This window comes from Leucoraja erinacea, chromosome 13 (genome assembly GCF_028641065.1).
Source record: "Leucoraja erinacea ecotype New England chromosome 13, Leri_hhj_1, whole genome shotgun sequence".
NCBI lineage: Eukaryota > Metazoa > Chordata > Chondrichthyes > Rajiformes > Rajidae > Leucoraja > Leucoraja erinaceus.
In genome coordinates, this window is record NC_073389.1 from 26,271,908 (window position 1) to 26,297,701 (window position 25,794).

General features: G+C 43.9%; 1 protein-coding gene across 1 annotated transcript in view; it reads left to right on the forward strand.

Annotated features, from left to right (window-relative positions):
• Positions 1-6,825: 6,825 nt before the first annotated feature.
• Positions 6,826-25,794, forward strand: part of ccdc80 (coiled-coil domain containing 80) — a 34,994-nt gene continuing 16,025 nt past the window's right edge. The window contains exons 1-3 of the mRNA XM_055644644.1: positions 6,826-9,183; positions 19,598-19,754; positions 21,627-21,760. Of these exons, the coding sequence (XP_055500619.1) occupies positions 7,519-9,183; positions 19,598-19,754; positions 21,627-21,760 (1,956 nt within the window). The 5' untranslated portion in view covers positions 6,826-7,518. The remainder of the gene's footprint in view (positions 9,184-19,597; positions 19,755-21,626; positions 21,761-25,794) is intronic.

Below are 25,794 nucleotides of genomic sequence, written 5' to 3' on the forward strand. Positions count from 1 at the left end.
GGCAACTGAACCATCCTACCAACAACGAGAGAACAGTTCTGAACTACTATCTACCGCTTTGGAGACCCTTAGACTATCTTCGATCAGACTTTACTGCCTTTATTTTGCCTAAAAGCATTATTAACATTATTAATTTTATCCTGTATCTGTACACTGTTGATGGCTTGATTGTAATCGTGTGTTGTCTTTCCGCTCACTGGTTAGCACGCAACAAGTGACAATAAACTAAACTCAACTCAACTCAACTAACACTAGTTCTGTACAGCCAGTTGTTGCCCCAGGGTTAGGTGTCGAACCTGGGTCTTAGGCACTGTGAGGCAGCAACTCTACCGCTGCGCCACAGTGACGCCCACTCTGTGATAAAATGTGCTGCAAAACTGATTAGGGTTTCTCCATTTAACTATGACCTTAGGTGGAGCTCTCTCTATAAATCTCTCTTCACATACCTTGACAGGATACCTTCTCCCATATCCTCTAAACTACGAGACCAAGGTGTCCGCAGATCAACTCTACTTCTCCATGGAAGATTCCAATGAAAGAAATAACGTGAGCCCACAGGCACTGTTGTTAGATAGGCCTGGAGTCCCACTGCCCTCTGAGTGAAAACGTTGCCCCTCAGGTTCCTATTAAATCTCTCCCCCCTCACCTCAAACCTAACCTTGGTTCTTCACTTCCTTACTGAAATACTGGTGTTCAACCTATCTATTCCCCTCATTATCTCATACACCTCTATTCGATCCACCTCCGGTGATCCAACGAATAAAGTCCCAGCCTGCCCAACCTCTCCCCATAGCTCAGGCCCTTGTGTCCTGGCTACATCCTTGTAAATCTTCTCTGCACTCTTTCCAATTTAACAACATCCTTACTGTAGCAAGGTGACCACAACTGAGCACAATACACCAAATGCAGCTTCACCAACGTCTTGTACAGACCAGACTGACTCCCCTCTTGATTCCCCTACCCTGGGTAAAAGACTCTGTGTATTCACCCTATCTATTCCCCTCATGATTTTATACACCTCTACAAGATCACCCCACAGCCTCGTGTGCTCCAAGGAATAAAGCCCTAGCCTGCCCAACCTTTCCCTATTTCTCAGACTCATTGAATCCTACGTATTACCTATACCCAAAACATGGCAATTAAAAAGTACAGGCAGTTAAAAATATCCAACACTTAGTTTATTTTTATAATTTAACATTTGAATAATGTATAACGTGGGGCAACACAGTGGCACAACGGTAGAGCTGCTAGATTACAGCACCAGAGACACGGGTTTGATCCTGACCACAGATGCTGTCTGTATGGAGTTTGTACGTTCTCCCTGTGTCCCCAGTGTGTAGGATAGTGCTAGTGTACGGGGGATCGCTGGTCGGCGTGGATAAGGTGGGCCGGCTGGCCTGTTTCCGTGCTGTACCTCTAAAGTCAGTGGTAACTCACTCGTGTTCACTTTAACACTTCTGATTAAGACGATGCTGGAAACGTGACACACTGCGTGTTTGCTTCACGTGTCAGTCATCGCGTGTGCACGCCTTAACGTGTCAGTCATCGCGTGTGCATGTCAGCCAGGGATTAAAATGACAAATGTTCATTTTTAGTGTTGTGATACTGTGCCACATCTCAGAGTTCAGGGGCAGGATGCTGCTGGGCGTAGCGGACTGCTAAATGAGCAATGTTCTACGGTAAACAAGTCAGGGTGAAGGGAAAGCAAACAAGTCCAGACTTTGCTGCTTATGAAACATGGGTGTTTATTTATGTATGAAAATAGTTAGTAAGGATATTTTAAAGTCCTTCAAATGAAACGTTGTGGTCTCAAATCATACTGTGCCAGATGCCCACTAGGCAGAAGGCAGCCAGAAGCTGTTACATTGGAACAAAGGCTTATCTATTCCTTTCTTACTGTGGTCTAGGTGGGAGATTGCAACTTTCACCCTGTTTCGACTAATGCAATCAACCCGACGTGCACAAATAAATAGATCATACAGAGCAAGTTAACCTACAACTTTAGGCTGTGCACGCCATTCGCAGGAGTTACTATGGTCCGGCCCATTATACACAGGTCCACTACCAATTTTCTGGTAACTGGTGGATCAGCACCACCTTTAACCCAGAAAAAAATTACAAGAGCACATTTGAAATTCACCTTCATGGGAACATGGAACTAGTCTGTGGGTAATCAATGGTCAGCGTAGATCGGTGAGCTGAAAGGCCTGTATCCGTGCTGTATCTCGAAGCAAAATTAAACTGGAAAGACTGCAGAGAAGATTTACGAATGTGTTGCAAGAACTGGAGGGCCTGAGCTATTGGGGGGAGGATGGGCAAGCTAGGACTTTATTCCTTGGAGAGCAGGAGGATGAGGTGTTATCTTATAGAGATGTATAAAATTACTTGGGGTTTTGCTCAAGATTCCAACATCTGCAGCTCCTTGTGCCCCAGAGGTACCAGTCTATATATAACATCTCAATCCATGCCGCTTGACATGGTTCTCTATAAGTTTGCTGGTAACATCTCCGAGGTTGAGGCCACAGTTGGGGGCTATAATGGCTTTGCTGCCAGGACTAGCCTCCAGGGAGGCTTGGGCAGTAGAGGCCCTGCAAGGTAAGGGCTTAAAACATGTTTTATTTCCTGGTCCGTGAAAGAAGAGCATCCATCGGGGTATTACCGAGCACCACACAAAACGTCACATCATGGTGGGTTCACATATCACTGAAACCGATCAGAAATCAGTTCTGGAATGATTTTGCTGTCTCTGAACCCATTATACCACAACCTTTTCTTATCCACCAAAAAAAAAAAAAGACACAAAGTGCTGGAGTAACTCAGCGAATCATGCAGCATCACTGAAAGACATGGATAAGCAACATTTCATGTTGGGATCGTTTTATGAAACTGGTTGTCGTGGTGGGAGAAAGCTGGATGATAGATGGAAGCAGGACAAAGCCTGGCAAGTGATAAGTGGATACAAATTGCTGATGTAACTCAGCAGGCAGCATCGCAGTAGAAAAATAGGTGACGTTTCAGCTCGGAACCCTTCGTCGGACAGAAAAGTCACAAAACCTATCTTAATCCACAATAAGCCACATCTCTAAAGTCTACAGTCTAGCTTCTGATCTTTAGACTTTAGAGATACAGCACAGAAACAGGCCCTTCGGCCCACCAAGTCCTCGCCCACCAGCGATCACCCCGCACACTAGCACTATCCTAAACACTAGGGACAATTTTACAACTCGCCAATTAACCTACAAATCTGGACATCTTTGGTGTGGGAGGAAACTGGAGCACCCGGAGAAAACCCACGCGATCACAGGGAGAACGTACAAACTCCATACAAATAGCTCCTGCAGTCAGGATCAAACACGTGACTCTGGCGCTGTAAGGCAGCAGCTCTATTGTTGTGCCACTGTGCTGCCCTTAAATAGAGGTCGGGCAGGCTAGGGTTAGAAAACTGAAGTACGTCATAAGCCCCTGGAGCCTGGATTGTGAATATCCATAACATCTACACAAATTGCCTGTCCTGATATGTATCTTACAATATTACTTCAAACGCCCTCAACCACCTCTTTGAAGTGTAGTACGCGGATTTGTTACATTTACTATTATGCCTTTTGGGAAGTCTTGCAGTCATGTTTTGCTTTGTTCCACTCCAATAGGGAAACCGGAAAACTCATTATAGTCGAAGATAGACATAAAAAGCTGAAGTAACTCAGCGGGTCAGACAGCATCTCTGGAGAAAAGGAACAAGTGATGTTTCGGGTCGAGACCCTTCTTCAGGGTTTCTCCAGCTTTTTGTGTCTATCTTTGGTTTAAACCAGCATCTGCAGTTCCTTCCTGCACAAGCTCATTGTAGTCAGAGACAGCATGGTGAAATTGCTAATTTTTTGGCTTTGTACATGCTTGAATTGTGTACATTGTACGTCAAGATACTCCTCATTTCATGATCAATTAATGTGCATAAGTCAAAGTGCCTATTTTGCTGTTGAGATTCCTTTATTTGCTCCTCTCCTATTCCGCTGGGTTGGAACATTAAAACAAATGACAAGCCAGTGCATGGTTTTATCAGTGACGTACATAATCAGTAAGTGGAAGTAACAGTGATCGACTGAAAACATCCAGCACAAGATTAGACTTGAACTGTCAGCTGCAGAATTCAGTGTTAAATGAGATGGAAATGTGGTCAGCAGTAGAACAGAGTGATGTGAAGAATCCATTTTAACTAGAGTCTGATATCCCCAGCTGCTTTAAATAACTTGAACATAAAAAAAATACAACTCTCACCTATATAATTCATCTCAAGTAACAAAATCACCTCATGTACTTCAAAGAGACGGTGGAGGGTGTTTGAATTGGAAAGGATACTTACCAGAAGTGGAAAAATCTAGGGATGTTGCCAAAGATTTGGTTAAAAAAAATAGTTAAGAGAGCTCTTAAACATAAGGAGCGGTTTAGGAAGAGAATTCCACAATGAAGGAACTTGCTGTCTACATGCTGCAGTGCTATTAATGCACACAACTGCACAGCCAGCAGATTGCAGCCAGGAATACATATTAAGGATTGAGAAGTTATGGGCGACACGGTAGCGCAGTGGTAGAGTTGTTGCCTTACAGCGCCAGAGACCCGGGTTCGATTCTGACCACGGGTGCTGTCTGTATGGAGTTTGGACGTTCTCCCCGTGACCTGCTTGGATTTTCTCCAGGTGCTCAAGTTCCTTCCCAAAGATGTACAGGTTAGTGGGTTAATTGGCTTGGTAAAATAGTAAATTGGCCCTAGTGTGTGCAAGATGGGTGTTAGTGTGCGGGGGTTGCTGGTCGGCGCAGACTCGGTGAGTCAAAGGGCCTGTTTCTGCCCTGTATCTCTGAATTAAAAATTAAATTAAACAAGTTGCCTGTCTACCTCAGTCAATGTTCTGTTTGATTCACAAAAGCAGCGTCATGCACCTTTCCTTCTGTTGCTTCTAAGATATCTCCCGAGGATGTTACTGGGTTTGGCCGAGTTTGAGAAGAATGTTACCGGGTCTGGAGTTTGAGTTTAGTTTATTGTCACATGTACCGAGATACAAATGAAAAGCTTTTCTTGCACTAACCAGTCAGCGGAAAGACAATACATGATGACAATCGAACCATCCATAGTGTACAGCGACATGTGAATAAAGGAAATAATGTGATTAATGTTTAGTTCAAGATAAAGTCTAGTAAAGTCTGATCAAAGATAGTCTGTGGATCTCTAATGAGGTAGATAGTAGCTTAGAACTGCTCTCTAGTCGTTGATAGGTTGGTTCAGTTGCATGATAACAGCTGGGAAGAAACTGTCCCTGAATCTGGGGGTGTTGGTTTTCATACTTCTTTCCCTCTTGCCTGATGGGAGAGGAGAAAAGAGGGAATGGCTGGCGGTGCGACTTGTCCTTGGTTTTGTTTGTGGCCTTGCTGAGACAGCGTGAGGTATAAATGGAGTCAGTAGGGGAGGAAAGGGAGGGTTTGGGCTATAAGGAAAAATTGGACAGGTTGGAAACACAAGAGGTATATTGGGTCAAGGAAAGAGCGTTCACGTCACGGCCCTGTTTCCACCAATCTGTCCACGACCACGCACAAGAAGCGACAAGGCAGACAGCATTCTATTCAGATGCCAAGAAGTGTGTTCAGCTCTGGCTGAACAACTTCTAATCTTGTGTGTGGACTCGATAAGAAGAAGATAGGGGTATATAGAGCCATACAGCACAGAAACTAGCCCTTTGTCCCAACCTGCCCATGCCGGCCAAAATGCCCCATCTACACTAGTCCTACCTGCCCGCATTTCACCAATATCCCTCTAAACCACGGACCTGAAGTGTCACCTATTCCTTTTCTCCAGAAATGCTGCCTGACCCGCTAAGTTACTCCAGCATTTTGTGTCTATCCCTGGAGAAAATGGATAGGTGACATTTCGGGTCTGAACAAGGGTTTTGACCTGAAACGTCACTTATCCATATTCTCCACGGATGCTCTCTGACCCGTTGAGTTATTCCAGCATTTTGTGTCTGTGCTGTTTTATGTTCAATACCAATTTTTCCTACTCTCCGTCCTATATCATCCAAATAACTTAAGACCTCCAGCGCAGCACTCTCAGTGTTATTTGTATTAAATCCAATTTAAACCTCTGGAAGGTTTTAGAATGCAGTTTAGAATGCTGCTCTCAGCTCTGGAGAATACCCGTTAAACTTCTCTGCATCTTTATGTCTGTCTTCCTTGAAGACATTACTTTCAACCAACATTTTTGACCAAGCTTCCCTCATCCGCATTAACACTTTTATGTGATTTTGGTATCAAATTGTGTTTGACAAAAAAAGTGAAAAGATGATCAGGGTGGAACCAGATTAAAACACCTCACAGCAGAGGTGATTGCAAACACCTTCATCAGTTTCCTTGTGTTTAATTTACTCCAAGCTGTGACCCCCCCACCCCGCCCCGTCACATGAGGAGCAGGAAGAAGGGGGGAGTGAAGTGAGGGGGGAGAGAGGAAAAAGTGGAGGTGTGGGGAGGGAAGGAGCAGTGCAGTGGAGGGAGGAGGAAGGGGGGGGGGGGTGAGGGACAGGAGGGTACAGGTGGGGAAAGAGCCAGGGAGGGAGGGAAGGAGCAGGGAGGGAGGGAAGAAATGGAGGGAGAGGGGAAGGAAGGAGAGAGATAGGGAAGAGAAGGAGGGAGGGAGGTAGGGACGGGGAAAGGAGGGGGCGGAAGGAGGGAAGGGGAGAGGAAGGGAAATAGAGAGGGAAGCAGTGAAGAAAGCGGATTACTGGACTTCTGGTGATAACCCCTCCACACCTCCCATTCGGGTGATCTCAGTGGTGCTGGGAGCTGCGGCATCCCGTGTGAAGCCGGGGGAGGGAGCCTGCAATAGTTACGGAGCCAGGAGTCCGGAGTGGCTGAGCTCGCAGATTTCTCTCTCTCCCCCTCCCTGCATCCTCCCCTCAGTCTAACGACCAGAGGAGAGTGGGCAGGCATATTACCTCCCATCCCTCTCCGGGACCCTCCCCACCGTCCCATCCGAGAGGAAATGCCCCGAGCCCCCGACGGGAGAAGGTTTTGTGTTTGCTGCCGGAGACACGGGACTGCAGAGGGCGGAGAGAAAGTTCAGCAGCACAAAGTAGATCATGGCGTCCCCACAGCGAGCGGAGGAGTGAGAGGTCCCGGGGTGGACAAGAGGCAGCGTCGGACGGTACCAGGAGGAGAGGAATGGTTGAGTGTTGCTTGGTCTGGTCCGTAGTGTGAAGGTCCTTGACGGAGTGATGACCTCGGCTGCCCCGCAGTGAAAGGTGTGCCCCCCCCCTCCCCATAAGGAGAAATAACTTTGTCCCTCCCCACCCCACCCCACCCCAAACCCAGCCTCAACCCTCAACATTAATCTCAACCCTAAACCCTTCCTCAATCTCAACCCTCAAATTCAATCGCAACCCTATTCAACCTTACCTCACCTCACCTGAAACCCTACCTCCATCTCACCCCCAAAGCTTTGCATCAAACGGGACCTCCCGAGCCGTGAAGCGGAGGAGTCATGAGGACCAGCGGGCTGCGGCCACTCGCCCCCTTGCTGCTGTTCTGGCTGCTGTCCACGGCCGCGCAAGGGGCGACGAGGAGGAGACTACTGAGACCCGGGAGCAGGGTTTCTCAGCCGGGGGGTATCGCCACCACCACCGGCCGCCGGGTTACGGTGCAGAGAGACGAGGGCAGGTCGCTGTTGGGACGGACCAGGAGCTCCGGGATCCCCATGAGAAGTTCTCGACCCAGGATGGTCAGGGGTAGGAGAGGTGGAGCCAGGAGCCGAATGGCCCGTGTCTCAGCTTCGGCCACGCCCAGCTTGCTGTCCGGGATGGTGGGCAGGCAGAGACTGTGGGTCATCTCGGCCCCTCACCCGTCGGACGGCTACTATAGACTCATGCTCAGTCTACTCAAGGAGGACGTCTACTGCGAACTGGCGGAGAGGCACATCGCCCAGCTGGTTCTCTTCCACCAAGAGGGAGAAGTGGCCGGCAAGCTCAGGAAGATCACTAGCGAGGGGAAAATCCTGGAGGAATCCCTGGATGCCAAGACCGTCCTCAAACTGATGGACTTCCTTAAAATGGAGCGAGGTAAATTTAGCATGGCCCTGCTGAAGAAGAACCTCCAGCTGGAGGAGACCTACCCCTACCCGGTGAGATTGGAGGCCATGTACGAGCTGATCGATCAAGACCCCATCAGGAAAATCGAGCGGTTGAGGCAGAAGGGTTTCGTGCAGAAGTGCAAGGATGCTAGGGTAGAAGGGCAGGTGGCCGTGTCCGAGGGAGGGGAGAAGAAGAAGGTGGAGCAACCAAAGCCAACTCCGAAGCAGGAGAACACGGAGGTGACCGTGCCAAAGGAGAGAGCTCCCGAGAAGAAGAAGTCCACGGTGAGGAAGCCCTTTAGGATATCACTGAACACGCACGGTGGCTCTAAACTTGTCAGGACAACTAGTGCGCCCAGAGTATCTACAACCAGTTATTCTACAACTATCACCACTACTAGACCAACCACCACCAGCACCACCACAGGCGTGCCCACCACTGCCGCCACCGAGAGACCAAGGTCTCACAAGGTCATATTTACTCCGCCGAGATACCACAAACCTGAAACCCCTTTGAGACCCACATCTGCGGCCAACTCGCACAACGCGGGCACTAAATCCCCGCAGGAGCCCACCCCGGCAACGGCAACAACTAGACCACGGTACCCAAGGGTGCAGGCTGGCCGCCACAAGTACGGCAAGGCGGACAAGAAAGAAGGCAGCTATCGCCAGAAGGGCCTCCCGGTGACACCAGGACAACGGCAGCCCACCAAAGCCAAGTCGCCCAAGTCCAAAACGACAAACAACAAGATCCTAACAAATGAGTACGTGGATAAATATCAACCTGAGAAGACCTCGTCCCCCAACACGGGACAGGTGGTGCCCAGACCCCCGAAAGGTGGCAAGGAGCAGAAGAAGCCCATCAAGGCTGAGAAAGCGAGAAAGCCAGTGAAGAACAAAAAGACAGGGACAAAGGTCAAACCCTTGACCAAAACCAAGCCCGCAAAGGAAATTGCTCAGAATAATAAGCCCAAGAAGACGGTCAAGAAAGGGGGTTTTAAACAGCCGAAGAAGATTCCAGGAAGAACAAAGTCCTTGGCATCTGTTCTCCGTTATTATGAGAATAGACGACGTCTCCTGGTAAGTGCTCTCTCTACCTATCATAGTCACGGTATCCATGGTAACGGGCAAGGATGATGGTAGTTCCCAATTTTTTTTAAATCACATTGGGATTTTGTGCAAATGACACAACAACGTTTCCCAAAGTGGTGACAGATTACACCTCTTGTATTCAGCATTGTTGCCAATAATGTGTCCTCCTGACCTATTCGACACTTAAAGCAGAGTTTTCTGTAAATTCACTTTGTACTAAGAACTCCCACTTACAATTATATCCCAGGATGTTTTTTCCTGTTGCAAGGTTGCATGTACTAAAATGACAGGGAGCAATAAAGCACAAGAACAGGCCCTTCAGCCCAGTGTCTATGCTGAACATGATGCTGAGACCATCTCTTATCTGCCTGCAGTTTACCCATAGCCCTCAATTCCCTGCATCAGCATAATAATAATAATAATAATCTTATTTATATAGCACATTTTTAATCAACTTGCATTGACCCCAAAGTGCTTCACATAATTACATTACATTTACACACAGGCAAAGGTGGGTGAAGTGTCTTGCCCCAAGGACACAACGACATTATGCACTCCAAGCAGGATTCGAACCGGCTACCTTCCGGTCGCCAGCCGAACACTTAGCCCATTGTGCCATCTGTCGTCATCAAAGACCCACACCATATTGGCCACGCATTCATCTCCCCCCTACCTTCAGGTAGAAGGTACAAGAGCCTGAAGAATGCAATGTCCAGGTTCAGGAATAGCTACTTCCCCACAGCCATCAGGCTATTTAACTCAACTCATACAAAACTCTGAACATTCATAGCCCATTATCTGTTTATTTGCACTTTATCTGTTTATTTATTCATGTGTGTATATATTTATATTAAGGTATATGGACACACTGATCTGTTCTATATTATTCATGCCTACTATATTCTGTTGTGCTGAAGCAAAGCAAGAATTTCATTGTCCTATCTGGGACACATGACAATAAACTCTCTTGAACTGTGTACCGATCCAGAAGTATTTTAAGCACCCCTATCATATCAGCCTCCACCACCCCTAGCTGCACATTTCAGGCACTCACCACCCTGTGTAAAAATACTTGCCTTACACATCAGGAGTGGCACGATGGCGCAGTGGTAGAGTTGCTGATCTACAGCGCCAGAGACCCGGGTTCGTTCCTGACTATGGCTGCTGTCTGTACGAAGTTTGTACGTTCTCGCCGTGACTGCGTGGGCTTTCTCCAGGGTACTCTGGTTTCCTCCCACATTCCAAAGACGTACAGGTTTGTATGTTAATTGGCTTTGTTAAAGATTGTAAATTGTTCCTAGTATGTAGGATAGTGCTAGTTTACAGGGGACGCTGGTCAGCGTGGACTTGGCGGGCCGAAGGGCCTGTGTCCGCAATGTATCTCTCTAAACTCAATATCTCCTTTAAACGTCGCACCTCTCACCTTAAAGCTGTGCCCTCTAGTTAATAATAATAATAATAATAATAATAATAATAACAATAATAATAATAGCTTTTATTGTCAGTGCACATAAGTGCAACGAGATTTGGTTTGCAGCTTCCATCTGGTGTCATACTTAAATAATTGATAAAATTTAGATTTAGATACCCCGAGAAACATGGTTTGTAAAAATAACATTACAACAGTAAAACAGTTCAAACAGACGTTGTTCACCTAACAATGAATACTTGATCAAAATCCCTTCACTCACCCCTTTTATGTAATTCTTATTGGTTTCTGATTGTTCAACATAACCGTTATTCATTTGAAGGAAATCAATGCCACTATTTATTTAAATATGTTTTTTTTACAGTAAAATGATGATGCATCAGATTTTTGCTGACCTCTCTGACTTAGTGGGAACCACAGGAAGGGAAACTGTTGGTTTAGTTTCATAGTGTATCCAACTGTTTCTGGCCCCATGTTTCCTAGCTCACTCGCACACTCACAAGTGCTCAGTAAATTAAAGCAAGCTCAGTATTTTATATTATGTTAAAAAACAATAATACCACCGCAGATCCGTAACCTTTTAATGACCAATGAATGGGAACCTGGTTGCTATGTCCATTTTGTTACTTGGACACTTCTTTGTAAGAACGTTAAAAATAATAATTGCCTGCAACACTAAAATTCCGCAGATGCTGTCAGGAAAGACACAAAGTGCTGGAGTAACTCAACGGGTCAGGCAGCAAATCTGTTTCAGGTCGGGAGCCTTCTTCAGACTGATTGCAAAGGTGGGGGGGAAAAGACAGCCGGTAGAATGTCACCTATCTATGTTCTCCAGAGATGCTGCCTGACTCGCTGAGTTTCCCCAGTGCTTTGTGTTTTTTTTTTGTAAACCACCATCTGCAGTTCCTTCTTTCTATGTCTACTGAATGTCCGACCTCAAACGTCTTTTACCACAAAGTCTTTTAAATGTTAAAACGATAAGATCCATGGAGGGGTGCCTATACTTTAGTTTAGTTTTGTTTCATTTTGTTTATTGTCATGTGTACTGAGGTACAGTGAAAAGCTTTTGTTGCATGCTCACCAGTCAGCAGAGAGACAATACATGAGTGCAATCGAGCAATCTACAGTGTACAGCCACAGGACATGGTAAAGGGAATAATGGGAATCACCATACATGATAAAGGGAATAACATTTAGTGCAAAATAAAGTCCAGTAAAGTCTTATTACTTGTGAGGTTACATTTCAGAACAAATTCCATGGATTGTTTATGTAGATTATGTGTGGTATAGCTGCTAAAAGTCACGACTAAATCTAATGTTATGTCAATGGGTTGACCTTCGAACCCCTAATGGATGACAGATTTTTTTAAATTCAGAAGCAGTGCCTTCTAACTTTGTAAATCTCAGGATAATACATTCAAAATGCTCAAACAAAGAATATGGTTCATATTTCCAAATGGTAGGTCTTGCATAAGTGAGCTCATTTTCAGGCTGCAGCCCTGGAATTCAATCCAGTCTTACTTACCGCTGCCTTGCATCGCAAGATTTTATACTTTTATGTCATGTTCATAAGTTCCAGGAGCAGAATTAGGCCATTCAGCCCAAATCTACTCTGCCATTCAATCATGATCTATCTTTCCCTCTCAACCCCATTAGATGTTTAAACTAGAGTGCAGAGGTCTAATATTTTGATGGGATAATGATAATAAAAGAGTCGGTATTAAGGAGATTAGTTTATTTGAAAACAGATATGTTGGCCAGGTCCGGGTGAAATTGCAGACTTTTGGACCATCATTTTTCAGTTTCTTGGCTGCAGAGGAAGCAGAGGCTTTGAGGGGAGGTGTTACTGCACCATTGTTTAAAATGGGAGGAAGATTAAAGGAAATTATTACAGGCCAGTTAATTAGCTTCGGTGGTGCACACATTACTGAAATCTCTCTTGGAAACAAAGAACTGCAGGTGCTGGTTTATACCAAAGATGGCCATAAAGTGCTGGAGTAACTCAGCGGATTAGGAAGTATCTCAGGAGAAAAAGGATGGGTGACATTCCGGGTTGTTCCCAAAACGTCATCCATCTTTTTTCTCCAGAGATGCTTCCTAAGCCGCTGAGTTACTCCAGCACTTTGTGTCTATCTTTATGGGAATCAATTCCAGGTTACTGCATAAGCTATTAACATGTGTAGAAAGACAGAGAATAACCTGTCATGAGTTCATGAGTTTTCCCTACGGATCGTGAGTTACCTCTCTAGTTCACCAGTTCCCCACTTGGTTCCCGACTTGATTTGTGGCTCGGCCAGCTTGTACATTGGCACAGCGAGTAGAGCCGCTGCCTTACAGTGTCACAGCTGGTTCAATCCTTGCCTCGGGTGCTGTCTGTATGGCGTTTGCATGTTCGCCCTGTGACAGTGTAGGGTTTCCTTCAGCTGTTCCGGTTTTCTCCCACATCTGAAAAACATGCAGATTGCAGGTTACTTGGTCCTCTGTAAATTGCCCCTTGTGTGTCCCTCGGAGTTGGATGCAAAAGTGGGATACCAAAACTAGTATGTTTGATAGCCAGCATGGATTCGTTGGGCTGAAGGGCCTGTTTCCACACTGTGTCTCAAACAATCAATCAAAGCTGTTTTCCTTATTAGAGAGTTCAAAAGCCAGAGAACATAGATTTAGAGTAATCAGCAGAAAGATCTGAGAGGCAATAAGGAAAAGGATAATTTCACCCAGAAGGTGACTTAGAGACAATATATATAAGCATCTAGATAAACAGGGTCTGATTAGGAACAGTCAACATGGATTTGTGCCTGGAAGGTCATGTTTGACTAATCTTCTTGAATTTTTTGAAGAGGTTACTAGGGAAATTGACGAGGGTAAAGCAGTGGATGTTGTCTATATGGACTTTAGTAAGGCCTTTGACAAGGTTCCTCATGGAAGATTGGTTAAGAAGGTTCAACTGTTGGGTATAAATGCAGGAATAGCAAGATGGATTCAACAGTGGCTGAATGGGAGAAGCCAGAGGGTAATGGTGGATGGCTGTTTATCGGGTTGGAGGCAGGTGACTAGTGGGGTGCCTCAGGGATCTGTGTTGGGTCCTTTGTTGTTTGTCATGTACATCAATGATCTGGATGAAGGGGTGGTAAATTGGATTAGTAAGTATGCAGATGATACCAAGATAGGGGGTGTTGTGGACAGAGTGATTTAGGCCATTTGGAAAAATGGGCTGAAAGATGGCAGATGGAGTTTAATGCTGATAAATGTGAGGTGCTACACCTTGGCAGGACAAATCAAAATAGGACGTACATGGTAAATGGTAGGGAATTGAAGAATACAGTTGAACAGAGGGATCTGGGTATAACCGTGCATAGTTCCTTGAAGGTGGAACCTCATATAGATAGGGTGGTAAAGAAAGCTTTTGGTATGCTAGCCTTTATAAATCAGAGCATTGAGTATAGAAGCTGGGATGTAAAATTGTACAAGGCATTGGTGAGACCAAATCTGGAGTATGGGGTACAATTTTGGTCGCCAAATTATAGGAAGGATGTCAACAAAATAGAGAGAGTACAGAGGAGATTTACTAGAATGTTGCCTGGGTTTCAACAACTAAGTTACAGAGATAGGTTGAATAAGTTAGGTCTTTATTCTCTGGAGCGCAGAAGGTTAAGGGGGGACCTGATAGAGGTCTTTAAAATGATGAGAGGGATAGACAGAGTTGATGTGGACAAGCTTTTCCCTTTGAGAATAGGGAAGATTCAAACAAGAGGACATGACTTCAGAATTAAGGGACAGAAGTTTAGGGGTAATATGAGGGGGAACTTCTTTACGCAGAGAGTGGTGGCGGTGTGGAATGAGCTCCCAGTGGAAGTGGTGGAGGCAGGTTCATTGGTATCATTTAAAAATAAATTGGATAGGCATATGGATGAGAAGGGAATGGAGGGTTATGGTACGAGTGCAGGCAGGTGGGACTAAGGGGAAAAAAATTTGTTCGGCATGGACTTGTAGGGCCGAGATGGCCTGTTTCCGTGCTGTAATTGTTATATGGTTATATGGTTAAGGTGTTTGCAGTCTGGAACTCGCCGTCTGAAAGGGGGGATAGCAGAAGTTCTCGTTATTTATCATGTGATTACTGTTCAACTTCATAAAGTATGTGCAGAGGGTGATGAGAAGATTTACAAAGGTGATACCTGAGGGTACACAATCAGGAAAGACTGAACAAGCTGAGGCTATGTACTCCTGCCAAAAGAAGGATGTGGCGACATAATAGCTGTCCTTCAGATTATGATAGGTTTAGTCTAGAGATGCAGCATAGAAACAGGCCATTCGGACAGAGAAAGAGAAAGCAGAGAAAGAGAGAGACAGAGAGAGAGACAGAGAGAGAGACAGAGAGAGACAGAGAGAGACAGACAAATAGAGAGACAGAGAGAAAGACAGACAGAGAGACAGAGATATATAGAGAGACAGAGAGAGGAGAGAGGTGGAGAGAGAGACAGAGACACAGAGAAAGAGTGAGATATAGAAAGAGAGAAACACAGAGAGAGAGAGACAGAGACAGAGAGAGACAGAGAGAGACAGAGACAGACTGAGAGAGAGAGAGGGAGTCAGAGGGAGACAGAGAGAGACAGAGACTTTGCCCCACTCATCTTAAAGCTAGTTCCACTAATATTTGATTTTTCCACCCTGGGAGAAAGATTCAGACTGTCTACTTGATCTATGCTTCTCATAATTGTATATACTTCACTCAGGTCTCCCCACAACCACTGGCGTTCCAGAGAAAACAATTCAAGACAGAGAGAGAGAGACAATAAATTTATAAAGCTGACATTTCTTTATTTTTTCCAAGGCCCGCAAAAATGTGCCAAATATATAATGTGGCCCTCATACTGAAAAGTTTGGAGGCCCCTGCTCCAGCTAATAGCCCCTAATCCAGGCATCATTCTGGTAAACCTTTCCAAAGCCTCCACGTCCTTTCTGTAATGGTACGAACAGAACTGCACACGATCATCCAAATGTGGCCTAACCAAAGTCCTATAAAGCTGCATCACGACATCCGTCTGCTCACATTGCCACTTTCAGGAAGCTATGGACTTGGACCCCAAGATCAACTGCTCCTACCCACTTCCCTCACACTTCTATACACTGGCTATCTTCCCTCTTCACTGTTAAGCTTACTCATGAACCTCATGAAAAAGGTATGGCATCAGAGGGGCTGGATTGGATTGGGTGAGAAGCTATTTAAGAAACAGTCAACAATTTGTAGAAATAGGTGAACATAAATCATCTTACATGAACATAACTTGTGGAGTACCTCAAGGGTCTGTGTTAGGTCCAAAGCTTTTCATAATATACATTAATGACATATGCAGAGTATCAAATATACTGAAATTGATTACATTTGCCGATGATACGAATATTATTTGTTCCAGTGACAATTTGAAGCAGCTTTTGGAGGTCATCACATCAGAAATGATTAAATTAAAACAGTGGTTTGATGTCAACGAATTGTCTTTAAATTTAAGCAAAACAAAGATTATGCTATTTGGAAAATATAAAACAAACCCTCAAGTATAATTGGTAATAGATAACATAAGTATAGAAAGAGTATATGAAAATTAATTTCTTGGTGTGATTTTAGACCACAAAATCTGCTGGAAACCACATATAGACCACGTCAAAGCAAAATTGGCAAAGTCTATGGCAATATTGGAAAAATCAAGACATATTCTGGACCACAAATCATTACATACTCTGTGTAATACACTCATATTGCCATAACTGAGTTACTGTGTGGAGATATGGGGTAACGCCTACAAAACCAACCTACAGCCGTTATGAACATTACAAAAAAGAGCAATAAGAATCATCAATAACGTTGGATATCTTGAACATACCAATTTATTATTCTTAAAGTCACGTACACTGAAGTTCACCGATCTGGTTAAATTTAAGACTGCACAAATCATGTACAAAGCAAGAAATAATTTACTTCCGGGAAATATACAAAAACTGTTTATGGAAAGACAGGGCGGGTATAATTTGAGAGGGGAACTTAATTTTTAAAAATTCTATGTCAGAACAACTCTTAAAGGTATGTGCATAGCAATCTATGCGGGTGAATTTGTGGAATGGTCTGGAACCGGAGATAAAACTTAGCACAAACATAATTCAGTTTAAAAAGATGTACAAAAACACTTTTTTTTAAAGGATATTGGGATGAGGATAGGTGATTTTGAGTGGGATATTTGTTATACTGATTGTATTGGGAAGGGTGATTATAGGGTGATGAGTTAACAATACGATTAAGGGATACTGTATAGTACAGGAGGGTTTTTTTTCTCTCTTTTTTTGTATGGCTTTGCAAATATTTGATTAGTGTATAAATGTAATTTGGTGTACATATGGAAATAGATGTTTATAGCTGCTAAATTTGTATAAGATAATTATAAGCAGTTAAATAAGGGGTGGGAATTAATAAGCTTTGGCTTCTTCCTGCTACTTTTCAGACACGTATGATTCATTTATTTACAAATATTGTTTATGACACTTTATAAATATTCTTGTTTTGTTTTTTTGTGTTTTTTTGTATGCTTTTTATTTTTTAGTCTGTTTGAAATAAAGGATTTATTATTATCATTATTAAGTTCATAAGTTCACAGGTTACAGGAGCAGAAGTAGGCCATTCGGCCCATCAAGTCTTATCTACCACTCAATCTTGGCTGATCTATCTTTCCCTCTCAACCACATTCTCCTGCCTTCTCCCCATAACCCCTGACAACTTTTCTAATTCAGAATCTACCAATCTCTGCCTTAAACATGTCCATTAACAGCCTGCACAGCCTTCTGTGGCAATGGATTCCACAGATTCACCACACTCATTAAAGAAATTCCTCCTCATCTCCTTTCTGAGGCTATGGCCTCCGGTCCTAGACTCTCCCACTAGTGGAAACATTCTCTCCACATCCACACTATCCAGGCCTTTCACCACTCGGTAAGTTTCAATGAGGTCCCCCCCCCTCATCATTCTAAACTCCGATCAGTTCTGACGCAGGGCCTTGACCCAAAATGTCAACCATCCCTTAGCTTCCACAGATACTGCTTGACTCTGTGAGTTCTTCCAGCAGTTTATCTTTTGCCAAGATCCATGTTGCCACCACCTACGATGGGCAGCTATCCAGCACTATTTTTCTCATTCAGCTCCTTGTTGCCCATCAGGGAAACTTCATGTAAAGGAAGCCTCTCCCTCCCAGCTTGCCCCACCTCTGCCTCCTTCGACTGCTCAGCCGTGCTCAGAGCAGGTATTGTTTTCCTCCATAAATTGGGACCCTTCTTCCTCCAGCACAGTGTTTGGCTCAAGCTTCCAGCGGTGCCTTGTGTCTTATGTTCTCCATTATTTGCCTTAGAATGTCTTCTGCTGAGTTTGGTTAAAAAAAAAAACCTAAATGCTTTTGACGGAGAAGTAATAAAGGTCTAAGTGCTGCAAAAAGAATAACAACAGTGTTCTGACTCGCATACATGTAGCATTAATAATCTGTTGGAACTCCCTCAATCCTGAGTTCAAACTATTAAAAGCATTGGGGAAAAATGCTGACAGCACCAATGATTAGATTTATCTCTAACTAACACTTGAACTGACAGGCTCCCACCTCAGCTCCCTTCCAAATTTCCAGCTGCAACGTATTTATTGATGCAAAGCCAATGAATTATAGAGATAGGTTTTAGACTTGAGCAGTGCCAGATTATTATAATTTATTTTAACATACTGTTTCTGACGAGAGAAGAAATGAATCATTGGTCACCTCATCAAATAAAATGTTTCTCCCAATATGCAACATGAGAATATTTGATTGAGTTGATTAGTTAACTTTAGAGGCGGCACAGAGGCACAATGTAGTGTTGCTGCCTTACAGCGCCAGACACCTATGTTCAATCCTGACTACAGGGTTGTCTGTGCGGAGTTGCTACATTCCCTCTGTGACCTTGTGGGTTTTCTCCGGGTGCATTGGTTTCCTCCCAAACTCCAAAGATGTGCAGGTATGGAGATTAATTGGCTTTGGTAAAATTGTAAATTGCCCTAGTGAGTAGGATAGTGCTAATGTACGGGGTGATTATTGGTCGGCATGGACTCGGTGGGCTGAAGAGCCTGCTTCCATGTTGTATCTCAAAAGTTTAAAGCCTAAAGATACAGTGTGTGGAAATAGCAACTTTCATAAGATCATAGGACAAAGAAGCAGAATTAAGCCATCTGGCCCATCGAGCCTGCTTTGCAATTTGATCATGGCTGATCTATCTTTCCCTCTCAACCACATTATCCTGCCTTCTCCCCATAACTTTTGAAAATACCCAATGACTTGGCCTCCACTGATGGCAATTCCAACGTTTTACATATACTTCCACCACAACGATCATTAGTCCTGATGGAATAATTTTATCCTTGTAATATCATTGCTGAGGTGACCCGTTGTCTTGTCATACACATTTCATTGTACCATTGACCCTGTGTTAAGCTACATTAAACAAATAAAACTGAACTGAACTGATGCTTTAGTATTGATATCATTCACATTTGAACACCCATCGAACCGTAGGGGGTTGATAGAATTCAAAGGACAAGGCAGAAATATTAAATAACAAGTTTTTTATTCTTTGGGAAACTTTAATATTCAGCCATTTCAGAATGATCATACTGAAAGTCATTCATATATGTTGTCTTCAATAATATGTTAACGGATTGATGTATCCGATAATGTCCTTGTTTCAAATTATCAGTCCCTTACAGCTTGAAACTCAACTATGTTACACTCATTGTGAAATGAGAATATTCTATTTACATGTTTCAGGGCAAGATTGTATTTGATAGTCTGCAGAGTTACCATGAATCACCTTAATGTTATTTTTTTTCTAGAGCATAGTTTGATGTGAATAATATTTGGTTTCAGAATATTTGCACGTGGAATATTAACTTTTCTAATATGATCTTCTCACTCTTAGTTTATCTCCTCTCCAAATGACCAAAGCAACATGTACGAACAGCAGCGAGATGAATATTTAGAGCACGTCTGCGAAATGGCGTTAAGAAAAATCACAATCATCACCCTTTTTGGACCTATGAATAACAGCACGATTAAAATTGACCATTACCAGCTGGGTCAGTATTAATTTTCTTTCCCGATGTGAAATGATATCCAGAATGTCTTTCTATAACTTTGATTCATGGGGAAGATGAGGGTTATTGAAGTGACGTCTGTCCAATAGCACCGCTGTGAATGATGTGCACTTTTGCCCTGTATTGTGTTTGTCACTGATTTTTTCAGGGCAATTTGTGTCTGACCCTGATTGGTATCTACCGGGTACCATCCTGCCTGATGTCATTGTGGCTTGTCACGAATGCTCCTGGTCTTTTCAAACCTCAAGCTCTTCACACACACACACACACACCTTACTTTCAGTCTGCAGAAGCATCACGACCCAAAACGTCACCCATCCTGTTTCTACAGTGATGCTGTCAGAACCGCTGAGTTACTCCAGCACTTTGTTTCTATCTTTACTTCTAATCACTGTTCCCTGTCAACTAATTTCTATTTTATTGCCACAATATCACCTCCTACTCATTATGGTTTACTTTTGCATACTAACCTCTGGTGCAGATTCTATCAAAGGCATGAGAGTGCAAATATGCCACATCCAATGGGTCTCCCTTTTCTATTTTACCAGTTCCACCTCTAAAAAGCTCAAGTAGTGTTATCAAAATGTGCTGGGGAAACATGTCTGTCACACGCTGAAAAGAAAAAAAAATTGCCTGAACTTTGGTTTATGCAGTCTTTATCAGAATGAATATATAAAGTAAGGAAAAGGTAAAAGCAGAGAGGAAGCAAGAGTAGGAGTGGCACACAGGCGCAGCGGGTAGAGCTGCTGCCTTATGCCCCCGTCCCACTTAGGAAACCTGAACGGAAACCTCTGGAGACTTTGCGCCCCACCCAAGGTTTCCGTGCAGTTCCCGGAGGTTGCAGGTGGTTGCCGGTGGTTGCAGGTAGTGGAAGCAGGTAGGGAGACTGACAAAAACCTCCGGGAACCGCACAGAAACCTTGGGTGGGGCGCAAAGTCTCCAGAGGTTTCCGTTCAGGTTTCCTAAGTGGGACAGGGGCATTATAATGTTAGTTACCCGGGTTCGATCCTAGCCTCAGGTGTTGTCGCCTAGATCCCAAAGACATGTGGGTTTGTAGGTTAATTGGCCTCTGTAAATTGTCCCCTGTGTGTGGGGAGTGGTAATATCTGGGAGGAATTGATAACAATACAGAGTGAATAAAGTTGGAACAAAGATGGACAAAAAATGCTGGAATAACTCAGTAGGTCAGACAGCTTCTCTGGAGAAAATGGATAGGTGACGTTTCAGATCAAAAACCTTCCTCAGACTGAAGTCTAACCTACCTTCTTCAATCTGAAGAAGAGTCCTGACGCAAAACGTCACCTATCCATGCCCGACCCACTGAGTGTCTATTTTTGGATTAGATTAGTGTAGGATTGGATAGTGTAAATGGGTGGTTTATGATCTGTGTGGACTCGGTTGGCCAAAGGGCCCATTTTCGAGCTGTATCTCTCTATATATCTAAAACAAGAAAATTTATCTATCAGAGAATACAGTGCCCTCCATAATGTTTGGGACAAAGACCCATTGTTTATTTATTTGCCTCTATACTCCACAATTTGAGATTTGTAATAGAAAAAAATCACATGTGGTTAAAATGGACATTGTCAGATTTTAATAAAGGCCATTTTTATACATTTTGGTTTCACCATGTAGAAATTACAGCTGTGTTTATACACAGTTCCCCCATTTCAGGGCATCATAGTGTTTTGGACACAGCAATGTCATGTAAATGAAAGTAGTCATGTTTAGTATTTTATTGCATATCCTTCGCATGGAATGACTGCTTGAAATCTGTGAATCATGGACATCACCAGTTGCTGGGTGACTTCTCTGGTGATTTTAAATAATGATGATCTGTTTTATTATCTTAAGACAATGAGAAACCAGTGAAAGATATAAGGTACAATAACCTGGATAAGCACCTCGTCACTGAACTTCGCAAAGAGTATGGGTTGTCTGAGAACGAATTCTTCATGGTGCTAACTGACCTCGACATGAAGGTCAAGGTAGGACAAACATTCTGTTCATATTGAGATGTTCACAGACATTGGATAGGTGACGTTTTACCAGAACATGTTCTACCAGAACATGGATAGGTGACGTTTTAGTCTGAAGAAGGGTCTCGACCCGAAACGTCACCATCCGTGTTATCTACAGATGCTGCCTGACCCGCTGAGTTGCTCCAGCACTTTGTGCCCTTTTGTGTATTAGCCAGCAAGGAGTTTTTGTTTCTACTGACCTATCCAATGACGCTATCCACACCTCACTTTGCTTCAGGTAAGCGGCCAACATAATCAAACACTTGTCCCACCCTGGTCATTTCTTCTTCTCCCCACTCTACTTCGGACAGAAGATACCAGAAGCTTGACAGCGCACACCACCAGATTCAGGAATAGCTTCTTCTGTTATCAGACGTCAACTGTCCTACTGTAAGCTGTTTGATTCACCTCTCCCCCATTGTGGGCTTTGGGCTTCACCTATGGTACTGATGCTGGGACCTATTGTACTGGAGTTTGACATGATTTCATTCATGCATAATATTATTTGATTTGATTGGATAACATACAACACAAAGCTTTTCACTGTACCTCTGTACACGTTACAATAATAAACCTAAATTATCTGAATAAATGGTTTCACTATTTAAGTTTCAGTAACCTTTTCACATGCTGCAGCGTTACAGTTTTGGTTTATTATTGTCATGTGTACCAAGGTCTCCTGCCTGACGCTGGTCACTGCCTGACCCTAGTGGGAGATGAGGTCAGAATCAATCCCGGGTCTCTGGTGCTGTGGGGCAACAGCTGCACCACTGCTTATGCAAATAAGACTAGGGACCACTCTCTTATAATCAGTGCACGGAAAAACTCTTGGAAAATCGTAATTTGTCGAACTACATTTCACACACATAATATTTGGCAATACCATTTGAAATGAGAACCTGGTTATTGTAACTTGCTCACTAAAAATAACTTGGGCACTGCATTATTTTATGTTCAAAAGAACACAGAGTGCTGGAGTAACTCAACAGGTCAGGCAGCATCTCTGGGGAATATGATTAGGTAACGTTTCAATTTGAAGAAGGATCTCGACCCGGAACATCACCTATCATGTTTTCCAGAGATGCAGCCTGACCCGCTGAATTACGCCAGCACTTTGTGTCCTTTTGTGTTTTCGCCAGTATCTACAGTTCCTTGTTTCTACATCATCTTATGTAGCCTTTGGAAACAGTAGACTCTGTTAATCCATATGATTTATTTTATAATCTATGAAGCAAAAATCAATAAACAAATTTCAGCAAAAGATTAGCGCACTAGATTTCGCTTGACACCAGAATGTTTTGCTTCTATCTCCAAGGATACGAAAATAATAAAAGATTCAACACTCAACTAACTCTCCACATGGTATTGATGTTGGAACAGCTTCTTGCACCCATGAAACACGTGAAGTCTACTCCCAGGGAGCTTTCAGATGCTCATTTTAGCATCTGCTGCAGTGCAGTTCCCCCATTCTCAAAAAAAATCTGTAACAAATTTTCGGGACAGTTTTTAAAATACAAAGCAGCTGATCCAGCAGGTCCATGTAATCGACAATATCCTAAATCTTGTCTCTCGGTGCTTCATCCAGTGCTCCTGGTGCTTTGGATGAAAGTCAAAGGTAAACACAAAGTGCTGGAATAACTCAGTGGGTCAGGCAGCATCTCTGGAAAAAAAGGATGGGTGGTCCGTGCGTAAGTGTTCAGTTAAAACGATCGCCCAGTCTGCGCTTGGTCTTGCTGATATATAGGATCTCACACAGAGAATAATGGATAGTCGATGAGATTGGAGGAGATGCAAGTGAACCTCTGCCTTAACAATTTGGCTAAACAGTTGGGGTGCTGGATGGCTGCAGAGTTTGGTGGGAGTTGAGCCAAGAGTATGTCATTGTTAAACCAAAGAACAGCAGATGCTAGTTTACAAAAAATTGACACAAAACGCTGGAGTAACTTTGTTAATTGAATAAACAAGCATGTGACAGATGGAATAAAATGTAGGAAAATATGACATCTACACTCTGTAAAAAGGATTGAGTTGAATTGAAAGATACAGCATGAAAATAGGCCATTCAGCCCATCGCTTCCAAGCAAGGCCATCGATCACCCGCTCACACCAGTTCTACGTTATCTCATTTTCTTCACCACACGTACAGAGGCCAATTAACCTACAAACCCACACGTATTTGGGATGTGGGAGGAAACTGGAGTGTCCGTTGGAATCCCATGTGGTCACAGAGAGAACGTGCAAACTCCACACAGGGAGCATTCAAGGTCAGAATCGATCCCGGGTCCCTGGTGCTGTGAGGCAGCAACTCTACCAGCTGAGCCACTGTGCCCGCCCCCGTAGAAAAGGAGAATACTTTTTAAATGGTGGAATCGAAAATGATGAGGGACTAAAATTAAGAGTGTTCAAAGTGACTTGGGGAGATTTTATGGTAGTACGAGGAGAATAGGTTAACAAGGGCGGCATAGTGGCACAGCTGTCTGTACGGAGTCTCCATATTCTCCCTGTGACTGCGTGGGTGCGTGGGTTTGCTCTGGGTGCTCCAGTTTCCTCCCACATCCCAAAGACATGTGGCTTTGTAGTTTAGTTTAGTTTATTGTCATGTGTACCGAGGTACAGTGAAAAGCTTTTGTCGCGTACTATCCAGTCAGCGGAAAGACAGTACATGATTACAATCAAGCCATCCACAGTGTACAGATACATGTTACAGGGAATAATATTTAGTGCAAGATAAGGTCCAGTAAACTCCGAATGAAGATAGCCCGAGGTTCTCCAATGAGGTCGATGGTAAGTCAGGACCACTCTCTAGTTAGTGTTAGGATGGTGCAGTTGCCTCCAGTGTGTAGGATTGAACTAGTGCGCGGGTGATCATAGGTCGGCGTGGACTGAAGGGCCTGTTTCCACACTGTATCTCTAAACTAAACTAAAATCAGTGGCGAATGGGATTGCTCTGTCAGCCAGCCTAGACTTCATTTCAAATTACTTTAAACATAGTTTCTGTGAGTCTGCCCACATAGATGAGCAGGAATTTTCCATTTACCATGAACTTGCCAGCTGTAAATTCTTTCCCTTACATTGTGCCCGAGATCATTGTGCTTTTAAAGGTTTCTATAAGACAGTCCTCGCGGGTTGGAGCTCTCCCAGTTAGGATCGTACTTAGTTTGCACGGTTTAGGTAAGCAACAAATCTTCTGGAGATTCCCACCGTGTAAGCATACAGAGAGATGGCCAAACATTCCAATGCTCCTGGTTCAACAGCTGACATCTGCAGTTCTAGGAAATCAAATAAACGCAGATGCTGGAAACATACAGCAGGAATTGAGACTTAGAGAAAATAAACTACTGGAAACACACAGCAGGTCAGGCAGCATCAGCGGAAAGAGAAACAGTTGTCATTTGAGGTCAAACACCCTTTGTCATGGGTGGCACAGTGGTGCAGCAATAGAGTTGCTGCCTTACAGCTCCAGAGAACCCAGTTCAATCCTGACTACGGGTGCTGTCTGAATGGAGTTTGTGCGTTCTCCCCGTGACCTGCGTGTTTTTTTTCCGGGTGCTCTGGTTTCCTCCAACACTTCAAAGACGTACAGATTTGTAGGTTAATTGGCTTAGTATAATTGTAAATTGTCCCTTGTGTGTAGGATAGTGTGCGGGGATGTGTTAATGTGCGGGGATCGCCAATCGGCGCGGACTCGGTGGGCCGAAGGGCCTGCTTCCACGCTGTGTCTCTAAATAAAACTAAACCGTTGAAAGAATTCTTATTTAATGTTCATTGTTAGCTAGGAGATTTACTACAAGTTAGGTAGAAAAGATACAAACACAAAGTGCTGGTGTAACTCGGCAGGTTGCGCAGGATCCATGGAGAACATGGATGGATGATGTATCAGGTCGGGACCTTTATGCAGACTGATTGGAGTAGGGAGAGAAAGCTGGAAAAGAGAGGTGGGTGCAGGATGAGACCTGGCAAGTGGTAGGTAGTGACACAAGGAACTGCAGATGCTGGTTTAC